The sequence below is a fragment of the Panicum hallii genome, chromosome 1 (assembly GCF_002211085.1).
Source record: "Panicum hallii strain FIL2 chromosome 1, PHallii_v3.1, whole genome shotgun sequence".
Classification (NCBI taxonomy): Eukaryota; Viridiplantae; Streptophyta; class Magnoliopsida; order Poales; family Poaceae; genus Panicum; species Panicum hallii.
The window spans coordinates 9,273,806-9,292,405 of NC_038042.1; the positions used below are offsets into that span (position 1 = coordinate 9,273,806).

The 18,600-nt window shown below is 48.8% G+C and overlaps 1 protein-coding gene across 1 annotated transcript; it reads left to right on the top strand.

Moving 5' to 3' along the window:
- The first annotated feature begins 940 nt into the window (after positions 1-940).
- On the top strand, positions 941-2,622 carry LOC112874389 (putative UPF0481 protein At3g02645). The gene has a single exon (XM_025937685.1). The coding sequence runs from the start codon at positions 973-975 to the stop codon at positions 2,401-2,403; it is 1,431 nt and encodes a 476-aa protein (XP_025793470.1). The 5' UTR covers positions 941-972; the 3' UTR covers positions 2,404-2,622.
- The last annotated feature ends 15,978 nt before the right edge of the window (positions 2,623-18,600 follow it).

The window sequence follows — 18,600 nt, forward strand, 5'->3', positions numbered from 1 at the left end:
ATGTGTGATGGATGAGAGGTAGTATGAGACCAATTCGATCTCTAGCTCACTATCTAGGCAGCCAGACGGCCATGGTGGACTGAGCGGTTGGGCCGGGGGCGACCTCCGTGGGAGTGATGATCTAGGCCGTGAATACTTTTGGGATCCTAGTGGAAAACCAAGCCTTGCCTTTATTTCATCGATCATCAGGGAGAAAAGCACAAAAGGTAAAGCAGCAATGCCAAAAGCAAGGAGGAGTATTAGCCAAACAAGTTGATCTTAAGGTTCTTGCTGCAAGGTGGCTGAGGAGAGACCACAGCAGTAGCTGGTCCTCGTGGGGCGTGAATCCACACACCTGCAAATAACCCATGCAGCAGAATTATTGGGTGTGGTCAGCAAGTTTAGCTTGGAGATCGACAAAGGCAAATCCACAGCTTCACCCTACGGCCTAACCTTATTTCTCTGATTGGCATCTCGGCCCCTGCTCCCGCAGCACTACTACCACCATTGTTGGTGGACTCGGAAGAACCCATGGACGGTTCATCCTGGGATGCGGCTGCAGGCTCGTCGACGAGGCGGCGGCCGGGGACGAAGCCGAGGGCAGGGTGCCCGTTGTGGTCGAACCTACTCATCGCCCGCGATGGCGCTAACCGGGCTGTCCTGGGAAACAATGTATATATGCATCAATAAGAACGCAGGTACTCTGAAAGCAAGATCAATTTGGCAATTGTACCTAACAAAGACCAATCCCTCGGCGGCGACGGCAGTCTCGCCGCGGGCTGCCGCCGCCAGGCACAAAGTGCGTTGCCCATCTCTCTGCGTCTGCCTACCTAGCTATCATACAAGTATATATATATATATATATATATATATATATATAGAGAGAGAGAGAGAGAGAGAGAGAGAGAGAGAGAGAGAGAGAGAGAAGCGGGGGGCGGGGGGGTGGGGTGGGGGGCTGGTTTGCTGACTGCCGCCCTGGTTTGCTGAGTTGCCATGACTGTCTTCTTAAATTCGGTTAGCAGCTCGGTCTGCCATTCACAACTGGATCGCGACGCCATGGCGGGCGAGACCACGTCCTCTGGTGCCACGCCGGACGCGCCGCCTGGTACGACGGAGGAGGACCCCTTGGAGCTCGCCGTCGAGCGGCGGCTTACTAGTGACGGGGGCCACGGCGGCGGCAAGGGGGGCTCCTTCACCATCCTCCGCGTCCCGGCCTGCGTCCGCGAGGTGAACCGGACGCTGTACGAGCCCCGCCTCGTGTCCGTCGGCCCCTACTACCGCGGCCGCGCCGAGCTCCGCGCCATGGAGCGGCACAAGTGGCGCTACCTCCGCCACCTGCTCCAGCGCGCCGCCCCGGTGCCCCTGCGCGCCTTCGTGCGCGCGGTCCGCGACGTCGAGTCCCGCGCCCGCGCCTGCTACAGCGAGGCCGACGCCGACGCCGAGGAAGGGTTCGCGGAGATGCTGCTCCTCGACGGCTGCTTCGTGCTCGAGTTCTTCTTCAAGTGGCACCGGCAGGAGCCCGACGTGCTCTGCGACGCCGGCTGGGCGCTCGTGCTCCTGCACTCGGACCTCCTCCTCGTGGAGAACCAGGTCCCCTTCTTCGTCCTAGAGGCGCTCTTCGACGCCTTCTTCCGCGGCGGGGTCCCGAGGAACGACCTGCTGGCGCTCCTACTGCTGCACCTCAAGCCCAACGGCGCGCTCCTGCCCCACCAACCGCCGTCGCCGTGCAAGGCACCCACAGGCCCGATCGACCACCTGCTCCACCTCTTCCACGAGGCGTTCGTGCCCAGGCCTCAGGCGCCACCGGCGGCGTCGAGCCAGGCCTCGCCTCCGCCGCCGCAGGTGATACCTTGCGTGAGCGCGCTCCGCGAGGCCGGCGTCCGGTTCGTGAGGAAGCCGCCGTCCCCTCGCGGCATGTTCGACATAACGTTCGACGGCGACAAGGGCGTGATGGAGGTGCCCCCCGTGGCGATCGACCAGGCGAGCCTGCCGCTGCTCGTGAACCTCGTCGCCTTCGAGCAGAGCAGGGGCCCCCGGACTGGCTCCTCCGGCGCCCCGCTGACGAGCTACGCGGCGCTCATGGCGTCGCTGGTGAGGACGGGGAAGGACGTGGAGGAGCTGCAGCGCCGGGGGATCGTGGACAACATGCTGTCCAGCGACGACGACGCGGCCGCCAATTTCTTCCAGTCCCTGGGCGCCTGCAGCACCATGAACTACGACGACCACCTGTTCGCGCCGCTCTTCGCCGATGTGAAGCGCTACCACGACATGAGCTGGCACAGGCACAGGGCCAGGTTCATGCGCGACTACTGCAGCAACCCGTGGTCCGTCATCGCACTCGTGCTCGCCGTCCTGGCGTTCTTCTTCTCTCTCTTCAACCAATCCGTGGCCGTCTACAACCTCGCTCACCCTCAACCTCAATGATCTTCGTCAGCGACTCACTCAGGGCAAGCGACGAAAGAGAAGAGGTGGATTTCCTGCATGTGGTCATCTGATGTGTTTGCAAGTGTAGCTAATATCTTACTTTAAAATAAGTTTGATATGCTAAAATTGGGACCAGTAACATCTCCTGTACTTACTGGATACGAAGGATTTAACGGTTTATCATCTAGAGACCATTTGCTTTTCAACATTTAAATGCAAACTAGGGCGATAAATTTTGAGATTAACAAAGTCACAAAAAATATCTTGTTGTCTTCTACCTCGAAAAGAATCGAGCACAGTGGGGTAGGTTCCACCATATTGAGCCTAACCAACTGAACTGTGCTCAGCTTGTTATTGCCATTGGTTGACACACATATTTTTGTATTTTTCAGAGTTCAAATTGTGACTAAATTGGTTAGATTTATTCTCATGTAACTCAGTTGATTAGATTTCTTAAAGTGAAACCTGCTTATCCCAGTTTTGACATATCTTTTCATCAATCTCAATAGATGTGAATCTAGTTTCTCGAAGTTCCTAATAGAGATAGGGTGTGAGTGCGCGTGTGCGCGCGGATAAGCGCCTGCATCAGTTTTTTCTAAAAATCAATGATCTTGGAAAAATGAATTGGTACGGTTTGAACTCCGAAAAATAGAAACTTTTTGCCTACCTTGATATGGGTGCCTGTGCTTGCTTGTATAAACGCAGGATTCTGTATTTCATCTTTTAAAATACAAGCACTGTAAAAAACAGATACAGTTTGAACTCATTTTTATTTAATCATTTCCATCTTATTCTTTTTGTGCGGCTCCTGGTTGCACAAAACAAAACCAAATTGGAGTCGCAATACCTTGTTCTTAGGCAAATTGTCCTTGTTGCGGCAATACTTGAAGGATATTTGGATCCAAGTGCTAATATTTAAAGGTGCTAAAGTTTAGCACTGGTTCATCCAAACAGAAATGGTAATGGAATGAGCTAAACTTTAAACTTTAGCTAAAACTTAAAATTTTAGACAGAGTACGAGTACTAATAGGTGCTAAAGTTCAGCATTCAACTTTAGCCTATTTAAATAAATCCTTACTATATGATTGATTGATTAGTGCTTGAGATGTACATGGTCGACATTTAACATTTGCACCCGCAAAAAGGGTTTGCTGCTACTAGACGTGGCATCATGCATGTTTGCCCTTCCTAGACGTATTTGACGAGTGTTTATGAACTTATTATATTTCAATAGGGGTAAAAAAGGAACGGCCCCAACCTTTCTTTATCCCCCTGTCCGTTCTGATTCTTCAAATAATAAAAGGGCAAGCAAATTAATACCAAGAAAGATTTATTCTTTATTTTTGGGAGATTATTACTTTGATTCCTTTTTTTCTTGAGATCGGGAGATTACTTTGGTGGCCCAAGGCTCAATGGGCTCTAAGTATTTGCTCCGGCCTTTTGCTGCTTTGAGGCGCAATGCAAAGAATGGGCCCAAATTCTTGCGGATGGATTCCGACGTGGTCTAAACCAAGGGCCCAACTATTACAGTCCGAGTGAAACTAGGAGAACAAACAAAGAACTGCCAGTGTCAGTTTGGACTCTGAGAAATAGAGATGCTTGTGTGGAACAACGATGGCTCGGAGAATGCCAGTGTCAGTTCTCGCCATGATGCTGGCACTGAATGTGAACCGCTCGAATAATCTGTCGGCAAGGGCTTCCTGGTCTCAAGATTCGCTTCCTGTTTGAGCGCGAGCATCACAGTCACTCTTGGTCCGTCCTCCTGGGCCTGCACCTGCCTTCTCGCCTGGCGCATTGAAGTGAAGAAACCTTGCTGACGATTTCACTCCTAGTAGTACGTCCTACTGCTCCAACAGAAACTTAGGATCCGGCGATCCTCCCTCTAGCGTGTTCCTGATCTGCATTGCCCTCAGCAGGATGTAATGTTTCAGGACGTTATCACGACTGGAATCCCAAAAACATTTGCAACCAGACAGACTTGTCCTGCTATTGATCATGTTCTGTTTGTTTGGACAGGCATGTGACGAACAAAGGGACACATGACTGAAGGTGCCCAACTCAAGGTCAAGGAAGCACCATCCCTTTGTTCGCATTGGCCATGCAAGGGACACCAGAACCAAGTCTTTGGATACCTTGTTGCCGGGTACCTGCCCTTGCGGCCTTGCCTGTGAAACAACACAGGTACCAAAGACACAGGCAAGGAGCACTTGTTTCTGTTTCCTATTTGAATTGTTTCCAGGCATTACTGGCTCACTGACCACTACTGTGCATTCTCGTAGGTCAGGAGGAAAAGATCCACAGCACTGCCATTGTGCCACGAACAGCTTCTCTAGGTGCACCGTGCACGCATGTATGGACTGTAGCTTGTTGTCCCTGTGCACGTACTGACTGCATGTAGTCGTAGCTGACACGTGCTCGAAATTGACTGGCCAACTAATAACCACAATTACCTCAATACAGCTTCTATCTCACAGCACCAGCGTAACTTTTTTTTGAGTGGATAAGAACTGCTGCTGCTGCTGCTAATAATAATAATAATAATAATAGCCGGAACAGTAAGTCAAGTTGTCTTATCTCACTGGTTTATTAGCAACGCAGGTCAATGCAAATCAATCAATCAACTGGCACCGAAAAGAGGGGGAGATCAAAGCAGATGCTCTACCACTGATTCAGCGAAAGTGAAAGCCACAACAGAAACCATCTTTGCCAGGCATCAAAAGCTAAAGATGGTTGTGTCGATGCAAAAGCTTAAAGGCTTAAGAGTTAAGGCCCCAAGGCAACCAACCCTACTTGCTAGCAGACGAGATCAGTTCTTGGATCTGGATTCCATTGCACATCCCGTTCATGAGCCAGCAAATTTATGGCAGTAGCTGTTCAACTGCAGCGTCTGCAAGGCCACGCATCTACGATCACACGGCGTACTACTGGCAATGTTCAAACAGCATCTGAAAACGATGAACAACAATGTAAATCACTGAATCTCTAGAGCTGCCACGTTCTCCAGTACCCCTACCAGCTATATCATCCATTGAGCCATCCATACAGGCTTGGGCTGACACAAACTTCATCAGCCATCACATTGGCAAAGTGTAGAGAGAGACAGAGATGATGGTGATGGCTGATGGGCACTCATGCTCCATGCACGGAGACCAATGCATGGTACTGTTTGCCCGGCCAGCCCTAGAGGAAGAAAGTGAGAGAGAGGGATTAAGAACTGTTAACAACAACATTTTCCCCTGCCCTGTCCTTCAGCTTTGGGCTTTGATAGCTTTTGGTGCATGCATGGGCTTTTGGACTTTAGCTTTACCTCAGGTCTGGCCCGCTTTAAAGGCGTTGTTTAGACTGTTTTGGATTCTTAAAGCTGCCAAGGAGATATAGTCATACACTACTGTGCTCTGCCTCTAGCAGCAGTAGTAGCAAGGGGCCTGGCTGCTGCTGTGTCCCAGGCTGAGCTGCAGGCTGCAGCTACAGCCTGCAACACTGGCCAAGAGCTGCAACTAGCAAAAGATTGCAAGAAACCTCTGGCCAATGGCCATACCTCAATACTAGTACAATACAATATTGTTGAAATAGGAGTAGGACAATGTACTAGTAGTGTTGATCTTCCAATTGAAACAGTAGAAATTGTGCCTTTGTATGTGTAGCTTGTGTGGCTGTGTGTCACCATGTGTGTGTCCTGATTTGCTGGTGTTTTCCATGGATGGGGGACAAGGGCATGCAAGGCAAGGTTTGGTTTTGTTTGGATGCATATGCAGGCAAGAGGGATGATGTACTTGCTTTGAGCCGGGCGTTTTCGATCATTTGCCCCCACTCTGTCACATGTCCTAACAACACAACATTATTGCTAGTAGCAGGGTGAGTTTGTCTGGCTTCCTTGTCTCCATGGAGATGTTTGCCTACTAGCAGCATAAACATTGGATTGCATTCTTGTGATGCGGTTTTTCATAGAGGCTTAGTTCTTTATTGCATCCAGGACGAAGGAACTGGTTGTAGCTGTGACGCTCGTGCTCAAACAGGGGACGAATCTTGAGACCAGTAACCTCTAGCCAACAATGTTGATCGGTTCAGATTCGTTCCAAAGCCCAGAACATCATGGCAAGGACTTGGGTTCGAGAAAAAAAATGACAGACATCAAATCAGGCAGAGAGAACAAACAGGACTGACAGAGAACATAATGATGTTGATACTGCACAGTGTGCACTAGTACCAGCAAGTACTAATTCTGTTTATTCTCTTAAGAAATGCTTATATATGCAAATACAAAGCCTCTGTTTGCGATAGATCCACGCATGTAACAGACCAGATACTGCTACTAGTTGTCCTAGTATCATTAGAGGCCTTTTTTCTCTTCTGATCTACGAGAATGCGCAGTGTCAGAGTGAGCCATTATCCTGCTGGTGCTGGCCTGCTGCTGCTGAACACAAGTACGCGGACGGCAACACGCGTAAAAGATGCATCTCCATCACCATCAAAGGCGCGTGTCTGGCCTCGTCCCCCACTTGTGTTCCACCATCCGATCGCTTTGGCTTCCCCTCCTTTTCAGGCGGATTGGGCTGTCGACCCGCGCCAATGCAGCTGCATCACCGGCGATTGCCATGCCGACCAGCAGCTGCTGCTGCTGCTCCTGCTCCGTACAGTACGGTTGGGCTGGAAGAAAAACAAGGGCTTAAATTGGATTGAGTAGCTTTTCAAAAAAAAGAAAAGAGATTGAGCAGCATTGTAGCAATGAAGCAAGAATTTGCACGCTTATATTCATTATTAAACTTTGTTTATTTTAACGAAGGGGACATGGATCTGCATTTAACTTAACAATTAAAAAATATATTTTTTAGATTTCAATCGGTAGAGTTAATGTGCCCAGTGGTGAATGCAACTGGGCAGCAGGGGAGTAAGGGGGGCTCAAGCCCCCTATCATCTTTCTGGCGACAGAGTCATCCTTCATTCTTGAGCCATAAAGGAGAAGGAACTGTCACATATGCTAGCACTAAAACCCCTCAAGAAATCAGACCTAAATCGCAGTCAAATGCGATGAATGAAAATTCCTTGAAAATAGCCCCCGAAAATTCCGAAAAAGATAAATTTCAGATCATGGGAGAAGGGAACAATTTGGCATGAAATTGTTTTCTGTATTACCTCAAGAGATCCGATTACAAGCCACTTCTAACTTAATTAAAGCATTGGGTGTCAAAAAAAAATTCAAACAAATAGCCTCTCCTCTCTATCTCTCTCTAACCCTAACCAAAACTCTTACACACCCAATAAGAACAACTCCCCACAGAGATGGTTACCTCAACAGCCCATCCGCAATATATAATCATTATTAAACTTTGTTTATTTTAATGAAGGAGATATGGATATGCATTTAACTTAAAAATTTTTAAAAAAATATGATTTTTAGATTTTAATCAGTAGAGTTAATGTGCCCAGTGGTTACCGCAATAGGGCAGGTGCGAGGGGGCTCAAGCCCCTATCATCTTTCTGGCGATAGAGTCATCCTTCATTCCTGAACCGTAGAAGAGAGGGAACTTCGTCTGAGCATGTTAGTGCAAAAAAATTCTTTAAGTTTTAGCATTTAGGCGTTTATTGATACTACACGTAGGCTTACGAGAGGTATGGAATGTGATGATATCGGGCACTGCCATACATAGGTGCGCGGAGGATCGTGGAAATGGACAGTGTCCGTTGGTAGGGGAATACATTCAATTTAGGGCCTGTTTGGGACTGTTTCACTTCACGAAATTCGATTTCGCTTCACGAAACTGTAGCCAAACACTCTCAGCTTCACCAGCTCAGCTTTACCAAAAACGTGAAGTTGGCCCCAACTTCACGAAATCCATGAAGCAGCCAAAAGGGTACTTCACGAGTAGCCGTTTTGAACTCCCTCGTGAAGTTGGGGGAAAATTACCCACCAATGCCACTGATTACACACCTGAAACGTTTTTCTTCTATCCGTTCTATCCCACCCGCCCCCCCCCCCCATCTTCCTCCCCCTGTCTGCTGCCATCCTCTGTTTCCTCCCATCCTCAAAACCCTAGCGCGGGCGGCATGTCCACGGGCGGCACGGGCGGCGCTGCGGGCGCGGGCGTGGGCGGCGCGGGCCCGGACGCGGGCGGCGCGGGCGCGTGCGGCAGGGGCGGCGCGGCCCAGGGCCTGGCCGGCGCGGGAGGCAGCAAGGGCGGCGCTGGGAGGGGCGGAGCTGGCAGGGGCGGCGCGGGAGGCAGCAGAGGTCATGCCCGCATCTCCAGTCTTCCGAAATCGGTATAATTTCGTAGTGTTATTGAGAGGCCATTTGGAGTCTTCAAAATGAAGTGGCAAATTCTCTATAAAATACCGATGTATCCATTATGGAAGCAAAAGATGATACCGATAGGACTCATGGTGATCCATAATTTCATCCGTGAGCATAACAGTGGTGATTTAGACTTTGAACGTGTGGAGCGTGATGAAAATTATGAGCCTACAATACCGGAAAGGTATAACAAGTATGCAGTGCCCTCGGATGGATCATCTCCGGTACCCAATGCGCCTACTATGGATGTTTTTCGTGATGCATTAGCAACGGCTATTTCTCAAAGTTGTATGTAGCATGAGTAGTAGATCATTGAGACTTGATATGTAATGGAATTATTTTGGAATATTTGTACTTTATTATCTATTTATTATCTATCTATAATGTACTGTTATTTTTTAATTAGTCGTTTAGATGGAAAATCATAAATGAAATCCTCTCATACATCGTTCAAGGGCATAAGGGACTTTTCCAATCCGAATCTCTATTTTCTGAAGCTGAAGTTGGTCTGCTAGCCAAACACTTTCAAAAACTCTGCAACTTCAAAGCTGAGCTGCTCTGCTGTGAAGTTCATGAAGCTGAGCTGCGATTTGTGAAGCAGAGCAGGCCCTTAGAACGTGGACACTGTCTACGAAGCGAAGCTGTGACCAATAATTTCCGTGGAAAATGTGACATTTCGAGTACATGCATTTAAATATTTTGAAAGTGTTCTCTACAGTGAACCTAGTAACACATATCTTAAATCGCCAACCTACGCAATCATCCATACATCAGTGGTCAAAGCTAAACAAATTTGCCCAACAAAATCGTAAAACAAGATGTATTTTGAGCCGGAGAGAATGGCGCTTTCTCGATCAAGTAGCCAGTCTCATTTCTCGAGTTGTGGTGGACAAATCTAGTGAGCACAAGGAGCTGATCGCTACAGCCGTCCAATCCAATCCAAGGTAGTGACCATGATGTAACGCAAGGTGCTTTTTGCATGCATGCATGTCTCAAGGGAGAGAGAGCGAATCCATCCGGAAAACCTTGATGCATGGTTGGTTGATGCGCTGACTTGGATGGATGGATGGATAGATAGATATAACGGCATATACGCCGGGACGGACTGGACCGCTGGTGCAGGGCCCCGGCTTTGGCCTGGCCCTGACCGAAGGCCTGAAACCTTCATCATTCACCCATCCCACCCACCACGCCCTGTCCCCCGTCGGTGCAATCTACATGCTTCGTTCTGAAATATAGCTAGTTTATAATTTTTAAAGTCAAACAGTTTAATCTTTGATCAATAATATCTTTAAAATAATTAATTTTAAATAAAAATTTACATGTTATAATAGTTGATTTTATTATAAATCAATTAATATTATTTTTATGTGGTCAATTTTCACGAATTTTTTCTATTCATAGTCAAAAATATTATTTTTATATTGCCATTTTTCAATTTTTTGCTATACATAGTCAAAGTTTGAAAGTTTGATGTGAAGAAAAGAAATCTAAACTTAGTTATATTCTAGAATAGAGGAAGTAGCATTTTGTAACAACCCTATGAATAATTTAGATTATTTTCTAATCATCTCATTACAATCGTCATCGGGCAGTAATCATGGTTATTGAGGTGTTAGAGATTTAAACATTTCAAAAATTATGTGGCTAAGCTCTGTTTTCATACTAAGCGTGGACTGTCCGAGCTTCCACCCGAGCAATCCGGTATCCACGTCAGCATCATATTAGTACGGCTAACTTTGATCAAACAGATTAATAATGTGTTTGGTTAAGTTGTATTAAAGCAGTTGTGGGTCGTGGGCTGTAAAAAATCTGCCGTGACCTGCGAAAAAACTAAAAATAATTTCATTAGCAGTTGTGGCTTTTGAGAAAACTTTTACTCGAAACTTTTAAGGAAACCACGCGTCATCCACATCCCTCCCCACTCAACTCTCTCCCTCTCTCGCTGGCAAGCGGACCTTCTCCTTCCTCTCACTGGCCAAAGCGCGAAGGAGCGGCGGCGGCTGGAGCTCGCGGCGGAGGAGGAGCCTCGCGGCGCGCCCGTCCACGGTGGAGCTCGAGCCCGCGGTGGAGCCCGCGCACGGAGGAGCTCGGGCCCGCGGCGGAGCTCGCGCAAGAGAGGAGGGTCGGGGGCGGCACGCGCAAGGAAGGAGGGTCTGGGGCGGCGGCGACAGTAGGAGGGCCGGAGGAGCTCGGCGGAGCTCGCGCGCGGAGGTGGCGCACGCAAGGGAGTAGGGCCGGCTGCCGGCAGCGCGACGGAAGCAAGACTAGGGGCGGCGCGGGGCGACGCAGGAGCTGCGCGGTGGAGCTGCGACGGGGCCAGAGCCGGGCCGCGCGCATCGGCGGGGAACGGGGCCGCGGTGGTGCTGCGCCCGCGCCGAGGAGCGTGCGGCAGTGCCGGGGAGGCCGCGCGCATCGGTGGGAACGGGGCCGCGGTGGACCTACGCCCGCGCCGGTGGCGGACGGGCGGAGGTGATGTTCGGTGGCTGAGCTAGGCAATCTGCATTTCCAAGCAAAACCAAGCGCCTGGGTGCTGCGCAGGGCGTCGGAGAGGGGGTTGTCGGGGAGGGGCGGGCCGTAGGGGCCTCGGAGAGGGAGCGTGCGCCGCTGCGAGAGGAACGAGCGAGAGAGAGTTGACGGGGGAGAGGAAGAAACAAATCCCTACCAACATAAGGTAATTTCTTGGAACTTCCCACCACCACAGCTAGAAAAGCATGTAAGACCTGCTTTCAGTTTTGTATAGAGAAAAAACTGGGTTTTAGAGGTGGCTTCCGGCCATAGACAGGATCTTTCGTTGGCTTTTGGCTTTCTTTAAGAGCCACAGCCGGTTGGAAGCCCAACCAAACAAAGTCCCGCCAGCATCCACGTGCCATGCGATGCCACACGAGTCCCGCCCATTAGCTCGCTCCTGAGCTGCATATTATTAGAGATATCTCAAGGACTACATGGAAGATTCCTTGTGATGCCTAAGGGTGAATAGGCATTTTCTAAAAAAAATCACAAAACAATTCGAAATGGATAAAATAGGGCCAGCTCAGCCGGTCCAACACAGCTCGACCGGTTCTTGACCAATTCAGTTGGTGCGGACCGGTTCAGTTGAACCTAGGAGCTCAAAACAAATTATCACACAAATTTAACCAATGAAATTTAGATCTACTTGTTACCACAACCTTGTGAGAGTGTCATCTTATAGATCCATGGAACAACTGCACCCAAATCACTCGCAGTACATAGATCGGTCTAGGAAACCAAAAGTCAATGCGAGCAATAAAAGGAATATGAGGAACACAACAAGCACAAAGGAGACACGAGATTTAGATCCAAAGTTCACTCCCATGAAAGGAAGCTATGTCTCCATTAAGAAGCCTACAAAGAGTTCTTACCCTTTTCTCTCTCAACCGACCATAAAGATTAAGATTGACTTACTTACTATGACATACTCCACAAGGATGGGTGATATAAACTTGCCAGGGCTACCCACACGAGTTGGGTGCTCAATGGCGACGCCTAGCCATTTAGTTATTCAAGACTCCAAGAGTAACAAATCCGAGATGGTGCCTGTCGGAGTCTCCAAAGCTCAAGAGATGGATGAGATGCACTCTAACAAGCTCTCCCAAGCAACTGTCCAATCTCACTTCAAATCTCGAGATGAATGCTCAAGAGTGAAGTGGAGGAGTGGGAATGAATGCTAGAAGGCCTATTTGTCTCAAGTAATGAAGGAACAGGAGGGCGCATATATATACTTCACCCAACAACTAGTTGTTACTGTGCATTCCCGTGTAATATTGGCTCAGCCGTTCTGGGCTAGCTTAGCCGCTATAAGAACAAAAGGCTTCTCTCGGCTGATGGTCCGGCTGACCAGTGAAATACGAGCTCAGCCGCAGTTTGGACAGAAATACATTCTTGGCTGATTGTTCGGCTTACCAGTGAAATACTAGCTCAGCCGCACATGACTTGAAATAGGATAGAATTGAATTGTTTCAAGTATATAGGTGTGTGTGAGGGTTTCTTTATGATCTTTCGTGCTTTGGAACACATGTAAAAACACACACCTTGAATCCCCCTTGATAGTACGGCACCCTATACTCAAATTCAAAAATGAAACATAAATAAATATTTGCTTGATTGAGTAGAAATTCTGCAATTCTTTTCACCTTCATTTTGGGGGTCGCCAATCATCCTCTATGGCTTAAAATCTGCGCTCATGCTCGAGATTGTCATTAAATCACCAAAACTTACCTAGGAGGATGAATGCCCTTTCAATCTCCCCATTTCTATGATTGATGATAGCCCAAATTGAAGTGAAATAAAGGAATGACAATAAAATACCAATCAAGGTTTGAATCCTTATATTTGTGAAACTACCCCTAAATGTGGGCATATGAATTGAATTCAATGTTTATGGCTTCAAATGTTGTCGGTTCCAAAAATGGCCGACAACTAAACCTACTCAAAGTGTATCGCGTGTCGTGATCGGAGGTGGTCTAGCATACAATGACTCAAGATTTATACTGGTTCAAGCAATCGTGCCCTACGTCCAATCGGGGGTGAGTCGGTTGTATTGATTGAGGCCAAGTGCTCGTGAGAGTTTGGGGAGTTGCAAGTTTGCGAGTAGATGATGTTGTATAATCCAGATGCCTTTCCTAGGCAGATGACCCTCCCTATTATAGTCCAAGGGGGTCTCCATTACAGGGGAACCAAAGGTAGAAAGAGTGAGGTAGAAAGAGAGAGTGTTCCTTGCTTCGCCGGTCAGAGTCGCCAGCTCTATCAGTTGGGACCACCAACTCTATCAGTCGGGGCCTTCCGATGACTATCATCCAAGTCCTACGTGCGACAATAAGTACGGAATGGTAGTAACGCTCCATCCCTAGCGCTACACCCCGTCACTCCGTTGTGATGGAGGTGTGTTCGCCGCGTCGTGATGGCAATGCGTCCCGTCCCTTCGCGAGGATGGGCAGGTGAAATAGTGTCCCTCCTGTAGTGGCAGTAAGAGGGACTGTAACCCCCGTGGGGGGAGTGGTTGGCCCTGTACGGTAATTGACTCTTGTGCGTTCGTCCTTATCCTCAGCATCTGCCCCTGGGGACTGTCAGTGTGCGAGGTTCGGCCGGCTCCCGACCTTGTTAGTCGAGGAAAGTGACACGTGCGTGGCGGAGTTCGATCGGCATCTTAGTTCAGGACCATGGTACGGACCTAGGCCTTAGTCGTCCCCATGGTCGGGGACGCGGGTCGAGGCCCCAGCCGACCAGCCGACCCATCGGCACCGTGGGCCTGGACGGCCTGGAGAAGGCCACGGCTCAGGAGCGCGGTCGTTTGATCTACGTGTGGTCTTAGGCAATCCAGAGTACCAGCAGGAAGTGGGCCCGCTGGGGACCCGGGTCCCTGGACCCGTCAGAGGCCCCCGAGCGGCTTTGCGATTTGTTTAATCGCGAAGGCGCTATTCTCACTGCATCGTGCTTTTGCTTAGAGTGAGAGGTCGCATCGCTCTGCCTCAGTCGCAAAGAGACATCGCGTAGGAGGGGCTCCCCCTTGTGACCGTGAGTCAATCGGGATTGCCTTAGTCTGACCATGCAATAAGTGTGCCACAGTGGTACCAGCAGCCTACTTTTCGGTGCGGAACATCAAGGCCTGCCCGATCCGTCAGGTCAGCCTGCCATAGAGGGGATCTTCCCTATTTCCCCTATGAGGATTTCCATTCTTTTGAGGTGGAGCCGCGCTCCGCGCAGCAAAGCTAGCCTCCGGGACCTAGTTTTTGAACCCATCCAGAACCTAAGTCGTGGGCAAGCTTGATCTCGTATAATGGAGTTGCTTTCAACTCGTGTGCGTCCACCTGATGGAGCCGGTGGTTGCTCCAGCATCTGGTGCTAGAAGAATGCTTGCGAGCGGCAGGGGATAGCACGCGGGTGACGCCGTGCTCCCGGGCCTCTCTACAGCTCGGTCCTTCGAGTGCTCTGCTCGGATGATCGAGGGGAGCGGGTGCGCAGGCAGGGCTCCGTCTCCGTTGGGCAATCGGAGCGGCTTCCCTAGATGCCTTGGGCGACCACGGGGGAGGCGTCACCTCCCGGCGGAGGATGTGTCAGTGCTTCCACCCGCCGGGTCCGGGTACAGGGAGGAACTCCTCGTCCCTTCTTGGTGCGGGGCGTGCCTACGGGAGTTGCCCAGGAGAAAGAGCTCCTTGTCGTGCTCCATATATTATGAGATTATTGCAGTGGTGACCAAGAAGACTTTTGTGAAGGATGTAAAGTATGAGGGTTATTGTCCAAATTGAGTCAATCCGAATAATCCTCTAAGTCGCTTTCGCAAGCCCAAACCTTCCACTACTCAATCCTCTCCATCTCCTATACCTTCACCTCCTACCAATAGGTCGTCTTCAGCTGTTGATTTCCTTCAAGCACCACTAGATGTGCGTGGAGTGAATGATTCTCCAAGCTCAAGTGAACCACTGCCCCTGTACTTTGATCTTGGAAATTTGCGAGTTGGTTTGCGCTAGGGAGCTTTGCTAGAAGATGCTTGCATGGACCCAATTTCTGCCTCACTTTCTGTTGCTTCATTATCACTTGCTTCCTCATAGTGCACATTGCGTGAAGCTTTACGGCATTCACGACCCATGATGTCTACAAAGAATGTATAGGATGATATGATATTGAAGTTAGATAGATGAAAAGTGGTTGAAGGAGTGTCCAGGACCGGCTCAGTCGATAGAGACTGGCTCAGCCGGACCTATACAACCTAGGGGTAGAAAAATTGTAAATCAGGAGAAAATATCCAATAAAATTTCAAACCCTCATAGATCCTAGTACATTGATGCTAGATGAGATGTTCTACCAAAGGGATTTGATTCTAAAGCTCTAGAGAAAGAGATCAAGCCATAGGAAGATTGATATGCCTTGAAAGAATGGTTGCCACGCAAACACGATTCAAAAACATGGCTCAATTTGAGATGAATCACTTGGGGAGAAGCACGACCACACGAGCTTGAACCTTTCCAAAGATTGGAACTCGAGAAGTGGCCAGCCGGAGCACCACCATTGGCGGCCGGACCACCTCGTCACTGGCCACCACCGCCGGCTAGAGCTAGAGCTGATGGGTGTAGTAGCCACGGGGGAGCAGCCGCATGCACCCATGAGGGAGGGAGCAACGGCGCGAGCTGAGGAGGAGACGGCACATGAGGGAGACGGAGAGAGGAGGCGGCAGTCGGGTGGACTAAGCAGTTGGGTTGAATGGATGGGGGGGGGAGGGAGAGAGAGAGAGAGAGAGAGAGAGAGAGAGAGAGAGAGACCCGCAGTAATAGACGAAACGTCCACCCTGGCCAATGGTTCGCCTGACCGAATGAAGGACCGGCTCAGCCAGTATGCGAACAGAAAGCAATTCTCGGCGGACCGACCGGTCGACCAATGGGAGGTCCAGCTCACCCGGAGTGAAAACAATAGCTCTTTCTCAGCCGACCGACTGGCCGACCAAGGAGAAACCGGCTCAGTCACAGATGTGTACATAGACACAATCTCTTAGCTGACGGACCGGCTCATCCAAGAAACCAAGCTGGGCCAGGCAAAAGATGGTTTTGATAGAGAATTTGATCATGATTTTGAGAATATTTATATAGGGACACATAAGATAATTCACCACAATAATACATAACAATGATCTCTTGTGACAAATGTTGATCCAAAAACCACTTAGGAGGATGAATATCCTTTCACTATCCGAATTATTTCTCCTTAATCAAGTTGGCCGATGGACAACGACTTGATTAAATTCGAGTTATTTGCATGGTTCCTCACATATTTCATGACTGTAATGGCTTGGCTAGAAATTCCAAAGGTAGTATAACATGTATGATTTAGGATGTGCTCGGGCCTATAATGGTGTCTAAAGATTCATGCACGGTTCTTTCAATCATCAAGCTAGAAGCTCTTTTGCTTTTGTCCAACAATGATGGGATCTCATCAACTCATGTATGTCTCAGTGTCTCTCTCGGATGATGAGATCCCTCGTCTTTTGCTTTTGTGCGTGTTGGAATGATGCACACATGCTAGACGGTTGTACGTTAAGGCCCGGCGTCAGAGTAGTATCTGCACGCAAGTTTTAGCATCGGCAATGACTCACTCTATGGGGGTGTAATAGGTCGCTATTTGGCTTTCCTCATTCTCCTATGTGTCACCCTTTTCATAAACTAGTTCCTAAGGCCTTTCTTTGACATGAAAAATTTGTCTGAATTTTGAAGAAAAGATACTATTACAATTTACAGAATACACATGGTTACTGGGGAATTCATATTTTTCCTTTTTCTGAAATTTAACTGCAAGCTCTAGAAATTCATTGTTCGAGGGGGATAGAAGGGCATGCTCTGTTTTCAGTTCATAACGTGTACCGTGTACATCATCAGTTATCTGCCGAAAGCACCATGTTAATACATGAGGCATATTCTGGGTAGATTGGGCTCGAGATGCAAGCCATAAATATTGTGGCTGATCAAATGAACGATTAAACTGATTCATTAGGTACTATGGCAAGTGATAATCCAAAGGTAACATGAATGTATAATAGCGTCACCACTCACACCCATCCATGGTTCGTCAATCATCAGATGCTTTAGCTTTTGTGGTAGAATGATGGGATCTCAAGTCAAGCACGATGCATGTCTCAGATGAAACTTTCGTCTTTTCCTTTGTTGCAACGATGAATGATAGCCATATGCTACACATTTGTACGTCAGGGCAGTATAAAGTGTTGCCTAGTACTATTCGCTCAGAAGTTTTAGCATCGATGACAGAGGCCCTAGTGCCATTTTTTTTTCTAAGGTGGAAGCTCACTGAAAATTTTTGAATAAAGGACGACATAAAATTGGGTGGTTGGGTTCCATGGAATTATTTTTTTTCCATTTTATAAAGCTTAAATATGTTATGCGCCGAATAGCAGATTTAGTACTCCATTTGTTTCAAAAGGTAAGGTGTTTTAATTATGTATCCAGCCGACCTTCTCTAAAATTGATCATGGTTATAGCTAGAAAAACCCCACGGACATTTACCACATCGAAATAGTTTTCGTCGGATCAAATATGAAATATATCTTACAAAACCGAATATTAGTGTTCCGTGCTCTCCTAAATATTTGCCACCATTTTGTCACGATGTTTGACCATTCGTCTTATTTAGAAGTTCGTTGCGTGGATAGAAAAAAAATACAAGAGTCGTAAGCATCTTCAATGATAAAACAAGCAACAACCAAGAAAAGTAATATCTACATTTTTCGGTAAGATGAATGGTTGTGCTAAATAGTGAACGGTGTCAAACCTATAATAAGAACGGAGGCAGTATTTATTATTACGTTTCCGGACGAAATGGACTAGCATACATCTCTGCTGATAGCCACGGAACGGGCACACATCTCTGCTGCAGGTTTGATGGATCCCCTGGTGAAACGGTGATTGGTCCGCCAGCCATCCGTGCGCGCCTCCAACCTCTTTGGCGTGTGCAGCTGGCGCAAGTGACCGAGGTGTCCATGCAGCAGCAGCACGTCTGAAGAATGGAAATCCGATGGCCAGTGCTGCGGTCGACGCCGGCGTGGACGCGACGATCAGCTCAGCAGCGGAGCTATCCAGCTACTGCTGCCCAGCCAGCAGCCACGGACTGATCGATCGATCCATCGTCGTCAACCTGTGCAATTACTTGATCGGGACATCACGTCTCCTCCACGCTACCTTACCACGGAACGGCTGAGCCAGCAGCCAGGGCTATAAGGATTAGGCCTCTCGCAGGCAGGCAGGCAGGCAGGCTACGCGCTGTGCGTAATGCTTGTCTCCATGCGCGCGCAGGCATCTCTAGCTGCTGCTGCTGCTGCAGTGCCTCCTCCCTCTGCTCGCTAGCGGCGGCAGGAGGGCTTAGCTCCGCGCCCCAACGCGGGCGCGGTG

Bases quoted from the DNA above. Each gene is read 5' to 3' on its own strand.
- LOC112874389 (XM_025937685.1), top strand. From the start codon at position 973: ATGACTGTCTTCTTAAATTCGGTTAGCAGCTCGGTCTGCCATTCACAA.